Source organism: Phoca vitulina, unplaced genomic scaffold, assembly GCF_004348235.1.
Source record: "Phoca vitulina isolate PV1807 unplaced genomic scaffold, GSC_HSeal_1.0 scaffold487, whole genome shotgun sequence".
NCBI lineage: Eukaryota > Metazoa > Chordata > Mammalia > Carnivora > Phocidae > Phoca > Phoca vitulina.
The window spans coordinates 10,893-22,024 of record NW_022590174.1 but is presented as its reverse complement, the minus strand read 5'-3'; the positions used below and the strand labels follow the sequence as shown (position 1 = coordinate 22,024).

Genomic DNA, 11,132 nt, shown 5'->3' with positions numbered 1-11,132 from the left:
TTGTTCTGTGGTTTGTCTTGTGTCCTGCTCTGTGTGTTGTAAGAAGCCAAGTTTAATCACATGGTGAAATGTCATCGAGTTTGGAATCCTGAACCTGTTTTATAATTGTGATTTAACTTTGCTTTATGATTGACTAAAGCTGACATTGTGGAAAGACACAACTAATGTGAGTGCCTTCATAGCGTGCTCATGACACAATCCCCATTCGGTCTATCAGCATATGATTCCCTGTTATTCAAGGAATGCTTGACTTGAGCTGGGTTTTGAGGTGCACCAGAGTTTTTGTAAATCCCAATGTGTTTCTATAAATACCAATATTTCTCTATCTAATCCTGTTGACATATTTCCCATTCAAAGAGAGAATCAAGAGACTATACGCCAGGATGCATTGCTACTAATATGCTTTGAAGAGAAGTTCTGGGTATAAACGATCATTACGACTAAAAAACAGAAAAGAAAAATTTTGTTCTACCCCCTGTGAAAGGTGAAAGAAAATAAAGTCACTTGTGGGGTATCTGACTGGCTCAGTTGGTAGAGCATGTGACTCTTGATCTTTGGGTCATGAGTTTGAGCCCCACATTGGGGGTAGAGTTTACTCCAAAATAAAAATAAAGGCACTTATGTCAAGGGGGTTTAAAATGGAGCAGGGAGGTCATTAAGAGGTGGCCCTTATGCACATCCTCACTGGGTGGAGTCATGAATTTTGAACTGGGCCAAAAAGACTGCAGAACACCTGCAACTTACTACAGTAGCTACTGGCCTTTGCATAGTGATTGCCTTAGCAACTAAATTTGTTTAAACAAATTTGGCTAAAGAAATTTAGGATGAGGATTAGTTTTCTGGCACCAACACCAATCAAAATTCCTTGTAAACAATGTATAAAAGCTTTCCCCTTTGGGGCTCCTGGGTGGATCATTCAGTTAAGGGTCTGCCTTTGGGTCCTGGGATGGAGCCCCAAGTCGGGCTCCCTACTCAGTGGTTTGTCTGCTTCTCCCTCTGCCCCTCACCTCCATTCAGACTGGCTCTCTCTCTTAAGTAAATAAATAAAATCTTAAAAAAAAAAAGCATTCCTCTTTTCTGTCCAGAAACCCCTGTTCTTTGCTCTCTAGTGGGACACTATTTGGCTTGTGTAATCAATATGCACCAAATTACAATTCTTTTTTTTTTTTTCTGCCTTAGCAATTTTAATTTAGAAATTTATCCTACAGGCTTTTGTTCATGGGTACAAACGTTGTTCACACTACTTGTAACAGCGAAAGATTAGAAAATTTTAACTGCCATTTAACAGGAGACTGGATATACAAATTATGGTTCGACTGAACACCGGTCCACCCTGTGTACCACTGGGGGCAGGAACCACGCTGCTGCTTTGTGCCTCCTGAACTGGGTCATCAGCCACCTTCATCAGCTGTCCAAAGCAATAATGTTTTACAATTTGGCAACTTGGTAGGTAAAAAAGGGCATAATCTTGTTTTAATTGTTATTTCCTTCATTGCTACTGGGGTTGACTTTTTTCATGTTTATTGCCCCTTGTGCATTTTGAGTTCTGTAAAAAGTTCACAAAACATGTTTACAACATTTGTTGGTTTTTTTATTTTCACTCTGATATTGTGAATACAGACAGGAGTAAAACACTGTCATTCTAGGTGCTTTTATTACCTCTGTAATAAAAAGAGATTGAGAAAAGAAAAACAAACAAAAGTTTAAGAGCATATATCTCCCGTATATTGGAGATACCCAGAAAAACTGAAAAATGCCCCAAAATGGCTCAAGCCACCACCTTGAATACTATCTTCAGCTAAGGACAAAAGAAAGATGTTGGAATGGGGGTGGGGAGGCCAATTATGGGGGGTTACCAGGAAAAGCCCAGCAAACAATCGTTGAGTTTTGTTAGGCATATTTAAGTCAGTGCCTTCTCCATTAATAAGAGTTTCTTTTCTTTTCTTTTTTTATTGATAACAGTTTCTTGTGATTTATAGATTCATCTTTCTCTTTCTGGTACTAAGAGGGAGACACGCTTACAAATGGAAATTTCCTTTATAAATGTAAATGTTCCTTTAAAAAGGCTAACTTCCACTCTGGCTTCAGAGCTTCTCCTGTGTTTGTGGTTTCTTAAAAATCACCAGCTCAAAATCATCCTTATGCCCAAGAGGTAACATTTGGAGTGGCAAACTCTGCTACCCTTCATGCCTATCTCATAATAAGGTGGCCCAGTGAGAAACTCAACAAAGTTGGCTTAGCTAGAAGCAGCCTTTAAAGAAATGCATTGATAGGAAACACATTCAAGGATCTCACTTTATGCCTAAATTGCACCTTTGACAACATCCTCTCCCCTCTCGATGAAGATTCCACAGTTCACAACACCAGAGGTGGTGGTGGTGTTGTTTTTCCCACTGAAGTTCTCATTGAACATAGCCTAGTCATCTGGGGATCTTTCCCCAGATGTTCTTCAGGAAGTGAATTTAGGAGATAGATCTCTGATTGTCCCCTGATAAGTTCAGATTACCCTACTCCCATATTACTCCTCCCCAGGGCCTTATCATTCCCCTGTACCCAGAAGCGAGTCTTTGATATTGGACACCTTTGCTCCAGGCTATTCTCAGAGTGAACTTAAGTGTTCTAGATGAGAAGACACAGGAACAGGTTCACATTGGAAGGCTGTCCCGCACCCCTGCCAGGCTTCTAATCAGTTGGAGTGCTGTACCTCTCACTACCATTCCTTTCTTCACTGCTGCAGACTTCCTGGCTCTCTGCTCTTCAGATCCACATATTGATTTCCTCGACCAGTGACACCTGAGTGTTGGATCTGAACAGGGTGAGTTTGAGTTAGGGTTGGTGCTGAGGACCAGCACCACTGGGAAAGGCCCAGAAACACTGGAAAGGGCCTCACTCAATTTCTAGACGGAAGAGTTAAGATAGGAAAGTGATCGAATTTGTAAGAAGCAAAGACATGAATTCAACTCAGGATTAATCCCAGTGATACAGTCTCTCCCCTCAACCCCCCCACCCCTACTCCCACTTCCTCCCCAATCTTCCCAAGCATAATGCATTGAAGCAGCTTGAATCCTGGTCTTCTATCCTGGTTAGGACCTTTGGGCCAGGTATAGGGTAGTCCAGATATGAATGTGCCTACTCTGTCTTCTGTGCCTGATAGAGCACTTGACACGATAGAGGACGAAAAAAAATTTCCTTCTATCCTTCAAGATTCTTCCAGCTAGTCTAAGATTGAAGCTGACACAAGACAGATTTAATAGGAGAAAAAAAGCAAAGTTTTGTTATGTGCACATAGAGGCCCAAGAATGAAATTGAGATCCCAAAGAATTGACCGAGGCAGACAGTTTTTATATATTTTTAACAATGAGACAATATATTTGTGAGGAATTGATAGGACAGACAAAACAAATGTTTGGGAGTTTTAATTAGTAAGGAATTCCAAGCAGCATCTGGGCTGAGGTAGTAGATTTGTAAAAAGTAAGAAAGTTTGTTTATACAGCTTTCTTGGCTTTAAAATCCTTATCACTGGTGGGTTGCCTGGCCAGCTCAGTTAGTGGCACATGTGACTCTTGATCTCAGGGTTATGAGTTCAAGCCCCATGTTGGGCATAGAACTTACTTAAAAAATACTAAAAAAATAAGTAAAATCCCTATCTCTGGTGATAAGAATGTCTTTTTTATTTCTTAATACAGGGAGGGTACCATTCATAGGAGAGATTCCATTTCTGCTTTTACAGGGACAGAAGGGGATCTGAGTGTCCTTGCACTGGCTGTTTTCCAAGTAGCTTCAATTCAAAATTATCAATATGCCTGGGACACCTTATGGGGTGGCCCGTCCTGGGTCCCTGCAACATTCTCAGAAGTGCTTTCACTTACATATCTCATTAGATTCTCCCAGGTCTCTGAGGCAGCTATTCTTAACCCCATTTGTGGACACAGTGCTCAGAGAGTTGAGAAGAGGTTAGAGATTCCATAGGACCAGCTGTACTCCTAGTGGTGAATGAGGACGGAGAGCTGGTTTAAAGGGGAGATTTTTCCAAACAACTCCATTCCCTAATTTTGACCAGAGTAGCTCCAGAGAGGGTAGTTTCAATCTGGTACTTGACTGATGAGAACAATCTTTCAAAACTGGAGTTCCTATATGATTGCATTCTGAACAACAAATCAAGATGGTTTATAATTATGATAATGAGGTAAATGGCCGCTGAGAAGTGTGTGGGTGGTCAGAAGTGATAACAGGTTTCACACAGGCTTTGGGGAAGTGTTCTAAGGAAATCGGGATTAGAAAAACACCATTTTGCAGAATCATTGTAACTGTAGCCTGGGGTTTGAGGGAAAGTATCATCCAAGTCTTCACCTAACTTCCTCATTCCCTTAGAGTGTGACAACCCTTTCCACTTCACAGTCATAAAGCTTAAAATACCATTTTCTTTTAGAACCATGCTCTTCAGAGAATTGATCTGGACTGTCAAACAGAGTTAGCTAGAGGATGATGGGTTCCTCAGTTCGGGTAGAAGAGAGGGCAGACAGCAGGTGTTTGAAATTCTCAAAATAAACTTCACTTATTTTTGACCATCTTGTGTTAGTCTCAGTCAGGTTCTAGCATATTTTCAGTTCTTGTAAAGTTTACTACCTAATGAGATTTATCCTCTTCAAGCCTGGGAACAAAATGGTAAAGTTGGGCCCCAGTGCCTACATTGGCAAGAAAGGAATTTTAAGGTGCAGGTCAACTCTTTTTTTTTTTTTTTTTTTTTTTAAAGATTTTATTTATTTATTCATTAGAGACAGAGAGAGAGAGAGGCAGAGGGAGAAGCAGGCTCCCAAGGAGCAGGGGGCCTGATGCGGGACTCGATCCCAGGACCCTGAGATCATGACCTGAGCCGAAGGCAGACGCTTAACCATCTGAGCCACCCAGGCGCCCAAGGTGCAGGTCAACTCTTAAGGCAGTGTTGAGATAATGCTTTCCTCTCTCTTCCCTGTGGACCCGCAGGTGGCTCTGGTGACTGAAATGGCATCCTCTCTAAAGGGCCTCGGCCCTCTCTTGGCCCTGCTGTTTTCCCTAGGTGGGCTGCTTGTACACAGCGAGAACCTTTCCTGGAGGGAATTCATGAAACAGCACTACCTGAGCACAAGCTGGAAATTCAGCGACTACAAATGCAATGATCTCATGAGGGAAAGAGAAGCTCCACGAGACAGGAACTATCACATCTTCATCTATACCTTTTGGCACAAAATCGAGCATATTTGCCTCAGGAAGTGGAGAGACCGTTACAGAAATGTATATATATGGGCCCAGCATCCCTTCAAAATACTCAAGTGCTACCAGGAGGGCAACCAAAAGAGCTACAGAGAGCAGAGCAGCTACAGCTACATTGAATTCCACTGTGGTGCAAACGGGTATGTCGATGGCATAGAGGACATCCAGTTGTTAGACATCAAAAAATAGAAAGTCTACCCACACCCCCAGGTTCGAGTAGAGTGTCCAGCGCTTCCCAAGTGGGAGCCCCTGCCTACATCAACAGCCCTTGCTAGTCCTTCCTTTGCATTTATGTGCCAATGCTTTCCAACTACTTACAGTTAGGCATCATCACATGCTTTCTTCCTATCAAAACCACCTGCACGGTTTCTCTGCCTGGAATACCCTTGTGCCCTCATTTATCTGATTTGCTCTTACAGTTTTTTAAGATTAAGCTCATATGGCTTCTCTGCTTTACTGAACCAGGGACGTTCCTGATAGTGACTCTCCTTATACTGACCCAAGCTGAATGGTCTTCCCTTTCCTAAATAAAGTATGTCATTCCAATGTGTGTGACATTTATATATGTTACGGGTTGTATGATTGGAGGAGTGATACAGATTATGCTTGGATACGATGTGTGCAGAGTGTGAGTTTAAGGTGTGTGTCATTGGACTCATTCCTTAAACATGTCTTTAAGGAAATGCATGCATTTTAGATAGGTCAAGGCATTATGTTTCTTGAGGAATAATAAATTAAGTAGAAGATAATGGCAGAAATGAGGTTATCTGATAATAATCATTTTCACTAGGCAGACATATAGAGTGGGATATGGGACTTTAAAATGTAGCCTTCAAGAATGGGTCTCAAGATTTAAATTTTGTTGGAGGAAAGAGGAAGTAAATTGCAGAAGGAACTGTTGAAGACACGAGTAAGTAACGTCCATGAGAATTCTGTTTGCTAAATGAGGAAGAGAGATACAGAGAAAGATAAACCTTCACTTCATATAAGTTTTCCTTGAACAGGTATGGGGAGGAGAAATGTGAAACATTAAAGTACCTTATGTTCTTTAGCGTCCCGCATTGTTGAATGACTCTAGTCTTGAAACAATTGGAGAAAATACCAAGGTCATAACATTTTCAGTTAGGTGGCTGCATTCCTACTCCTAGATGTCTAGGCCCAATGAGTAGCCAAGGAATCTAGGTTGGTCATCATGTTCCAAGGGCAGCTCCTCAGCTTTGCAATTTTCCAGTGCACCTGGGGGTGAGCAGACACTGGGGAGATGATGACCTATAGTAACCAAACTCACAAGAGATTAGTGTTAAACCAGTAGTTCTGTATCAATAATCAATTTGCAGATGAGGAATACTGATTGTTTCTCTCAGTTGATAAAAGCTGCTTCAAAATGTAGGGCGTGGGGCACCGGGATGGCTCAGTCTGTTAAACGTCGACTCTGGATTTCGGCTCAGGTCATGACCTCAGGGTCATGAGATCCAACCCCACATCCAGCTCTGTGCTGAGCTTGGAGCCTGCTTGGGACTCTCTCTCTCTCCCTATCCCTCTGCCTCTGCCACCTGCCCTATACTCTCACAAGCTATCTCTCTCTAAAACAATGAAAACAAAAACAGATAAACAAATAAAACAAAAATAAAATGTAGTGGCATATTTTGTGGTAGCATATTCTGGTTGCCTATACTTATATTCCAGAGTGGTCTATTCTGGTCTCCCACAGTAAGTTTTCACAAATATTTCATTCTAAAAACTCTAAAAATTCCTTTTATTAAAGGGTTAAAAGATGGTGGTTGAAACCACATGGAAAGAAAATGGATTAAGCACAACTAATATAATAGTTTTGTGTTGTTGCTTGTTTTTTCCCACATCCACTTTCCCCCATTTGGATAGCTGCATATTCATTTCCTTTCTGGAACTATGCTCCCCCTGCTTGTGTGCAGTATTGGTGGGGTTATCCATCAGGGTTTCGAATCCCCTCTACTGAGTCAAGTGATGGTCATGAGATGCAAGCTAGGCCAACCAGACTCTTTCTTATAGGAGACCAGAATGTACTACCCGAAAAGATGGCTCTTTGGCACAAAGATGATTTTGAGCTGATTATTTTGAGAAACAGAAGATGGAGGAGAAGCTCTGAAAGCAGCCTATAAATCACCCATTTACAAATAAGGGACATTTATCATCATAGAGAAAATCTCTATCCCTAAGGGTGTTTCCCTATGTCTAGTAACAAGATAAAGATGACTCTAAATCACAAGAAACTCTTACCAATGGAGAAGGCACAGGCTTAACTCTGCAAAACAAACTTTGTTTACTATACTTTCCTTGCCAACTTCCTGGAGCCTGCCTTCCCCACACTCTTCTTCCTTTGTTTTAGCTGAAGATGGTCTGTTAGCCCAAGGTCTCACCACCTCTTGGAATGACCTTTCCTGATGTGAAGAACAAAGGCAAAAGAAATGTAGAAAGAACATTAAATTTCTTACAACTTGCAGCCCATTGACAAGTACTTGGGACAGGCAGAGTGGCCTTCTTCTAAGAGGTCAGCTGCCTCAATGTTAATACTTTGCTAGGGGAAAAAGGTAACCTTAGCCTGATATTACCTCAACCCCCAGGATCCTGTAAGTCTCCTTTAACATATAAAAATCTCTTTGGAAACTTCCTTTATCTCTATCCCCCCCCCCCGCCAGGTTATATGTTAGCATTAATTCTCCAAGCCTATGCCCCACCGATAGACATCTGAAGGGTCTCATGACTCATGTTGTACTGGACAATAGTAAATGACCTCATCTTAACAGCAGCTAGCCCCTCAAGGTCCTAAAACCCTTGCTTCCAAATTCCTTAGAGACTTTGGCTATCCCTAACCCAAACCCAACTTAAAAGAATAGAATCAGCCACTACTCACAACCCCAGTGCCGCTCTTTCTGCCCACGGGTCCTGTCCCCGTACATTAATAAAACCACCATTTTTGCACCAAAGATGACTCAAGAATTCTGTCTTGACCATTTGCTCCTGGACCCCAACATCACCACATTTCACACCAATCCCTTCATTTCTCCCATGTATATATGACATATCCATGCTAATAAACTTTCGTTTGTTTTTCTGTCTTATGTTATAAAGGCCATAGCTGAGAAGGAAGGAGAGAAGAGAAAGATTGCTTCTTCCTCTACACTATCTTCTGAGACTGAATCTCTAATAGTGATGCAAGTAATGTGGGAAACAAAGGCAAAAGAAAAAGTTAAATTTCCTTACTTCCTACAGCCCATTGACTAGTCCTTGAAACAGGTAGAGTTGATGAGGGAGCAGAAGGCTAGCTGAGGACAGGCAGAATCTGACACTCCACACCGCCCCCCCCCCCATGAGATATATGTGACATTCCTCAGGCACTTCTGGCTGCCCTAAAGGAAAAACAAATAGTTAACTTACAGAGATTACAATTCTGCAAGACATGAGTCTCCCTCAGTTTACAAAAGTCTTAGCAATTTACAACAACAAAGTGTTTCTATCAATGTCTAGTTTCTAGTAGGAAATGTAGATACAATTAAATGTCCTTATAATCTGCAGTCCATTGACAGATACTTGAAGGGGGCAAAGTGTAATTTCCTCCAGGAAGTTCCCAACTATCTTACTGTCAATGCCTTACTAGAAGGAAAGACAATCTTAACAGGTAATGGCAAGGCCTGCGGTATCCTGTGAGTCTTCTTTAACAAAGAAGGTTACAAAAATCCTTTTGAAACCTCCCTTTTCCATACCTCCCCCAATTCGCAAGTATATAATCAGCCATACCTCACAAACCCAGGGCAGCTTTTTCTACCCATGGGTCCTGTCCCCGTGCTTTCATAAAACCACTTTTTGCACCAAAGGTGTCTCAAGAATTCTCTCTTGGCTGTTGGTTTCAAACCTTAACATCTTTCCTATATCATCTACACTGGGAGGGTGATGCACCCCAACTCCATGAAGAAAGAAGCTCCTTCACTAGGGACCCTCCCACCTTACCCTTGGTATCTCTTTATCTGGGTCTTCATCTGTCTCCTTTATCCTATCCCTTAAGAAACTGATAAACCATCAGTGTTTCCTTGAGTTCTGTGAGCACTCTAACAAAGTAGTGGAACAAATAAAGTGTTGGGGGAAGCTCAGATTTATAGCCAGGCAGTCAGAAGCATAGGTGACAAGCTGGACATGCAATTGGCAACTGGACCGGGGGAGTCTTGTGTGTTTGTGGTGTGTTTTCTCCTAAAGAACTGAAATAAGGGAGCTCAAAACACTAAAGCTTCAGGGAAGGAAGCACTCAACGGTTATCAGGAAGTCATCATTTCCTCACAACTTCTTTGAGGAAGTTATCACTTCTTCTTTGTTCCTTTAAGTAGGCTTGCTCTTCCTGTGTCTGCAGGGATACTGGCTTTATTTATTTTTTTTTTTAAAGATTTTTTATTTATTTATTTGAGAGAGAGAGAATGAGAGAGAGCAAGCACATGAGAGGGGGGAGGGTCAGAGGGAGAAGCAGACTCCCTGCCGAGCAGGGAGCCCGATGCGGGAGTCGATCCAGGGACTCCAGGATCATGACCTGAGCCGAAGGCAGTCGCTTAACCAACTGAGCCACCCAGGCGCCCGGGATACTGGCTTTAAACAGTGAGTTGGAGAGTGTGGGTTTCATCCACACTGTGCACAAGAAGTGCATCTTCCAAGCCCTAGGTTCCCTTTCCTCTTTCCTAGGGCTCGGAGCCCTTCCCTGCTGCACGCAGGCTGCGCTGGCATACCTGGCAGAGGAACAGCAGACAAAAGCCTCTGAGCGTGGGACTAACCACTGCCTCTGACCTCAGCAGGAGCCCAGCACGGAGACCTGGTAAGAGGAGAACCCCGGGGGCTGGGGAGAGTAGAGCCGTGAAGATGGCCAGAAGGTCCAGGTCACATAGATGGAGGAGAAATATTCCAGGAGGGAGGAGGGAAGAGACAAGTTTCTGGACCCATGAGTACAGGACAAAGAGAAGAATGGAATCTGCCAGTCAGAAGAAAAGTCATCTTACCTCACATTCCTCCTCCCTGGGCTTCAGGTCCTTCATAGAATTATGAGACTCAAGTCAGAAAGAAGATGGTTTTTAAAAAGTAATGGACAAATGAAATGTTGAAAGGCACACCAAAGAGCTAAATGGTTGTGAATAATAATTTTGCTCTTTTGGCTTCTACTACTATCATTCTCTCATTTTCTTCCCTCTTCTTACACAGAGGAGATGATGCTGGATCTTCTGAGACCCTTTCCTCTCTTCCTGTTGCTGCTGGGATCATGGGGGCCAGGACTTGCCCCTGGTGCTTGGGTTCAACTCACTAGGTTTCAAAAGTTTATAATTCAGCATATAAGTGTAGGTCCTGTACAATGCAACAATGCAATGCATGCTGTCAATAATCTTAATCGGATCTGTAAGCCTCAAAACACCTTTCTGCATGACACCATCCAGAACGTGTCTGATACCTGTCTTTTGCCCAACATACCCTGCAAGAATAAACGGAATAACTGCCACCGGAGTGCAAATCCTATTGACATGACTTACTGCAATCTCACTGGAGGGACATATCCCAACTGCAGCTACAGTACTACTCTCCAGAACCAGCTCTACACTGTTGCTTGTAACCCTCCTCAGCCGGGTGACCCTCCCTATCCTCTGGTTCCTGTATACTTAGACTAAGACTAAGGTTTCCATTACGTTCCCTCTCACTTGGTGCAGGTTCTCTTATGATCTCTTCTGCCTTTTCTTTTTCTTTGTTGATTTCCATGGTTCCCATCGAAGAAGAAGGGGAGTGGGAGAATTAGAGTCCCAAGATGCCAGAGCAGAGTTGCGGACAAAAGTGATCAGATACTTTTCCGCTTTGGAGCTGTGTTTTGAAAGAAGGCAAAGGAA

The 11,132-nt window shown here is 42.6% G+C and overlaps 2 protein-coding genes across 2 annotated transcripts; both read left to right on the top strand.

Moving 5' to 3' along the window:
• Positions 1 to 5,001: 5,001 nt before the first annotated feature.
• Positions 5,002 to 5,744, top strand: LOC116629263 (epididymal secretory protein E3-beta-like). The gene has a single exon (XM_032399564.1). The coding sequence runs from the start codon at positions 5,002 to 5,004 to the stop codon at positions 5,437 to 5,439; it is 438 nt and encodes a 145-aa protein (XP_032255455.1). The 3' UTR covers positions 5,440 to 5,744.
• A 4,640-nt stretch (positions 5,745 to 10,384) lies between these two features.
• On the top strand, positions 10,385 to 10,919 carry LOC116629262 (ribonuclease K3-like). The gene is given in 2 exon segments (XM_032399563.1): positions 10,385 to 10,462; positions 10,464 to 10,919. Coding segments are annotated over 2 exon segments (534 nt in total).
• Positions 10,920 to 11,132: the final 213 nt, after the last annotated feature.

Coding starts and splice junctions, on each gene's coding strand:
- LOC116629263 (XM_032399564.1), top strand. CDS start 5,002: ATGGCATCCTCTCTAAAGGGCCTCGGCCCTCTCTTGGCCCTGCTGTTT.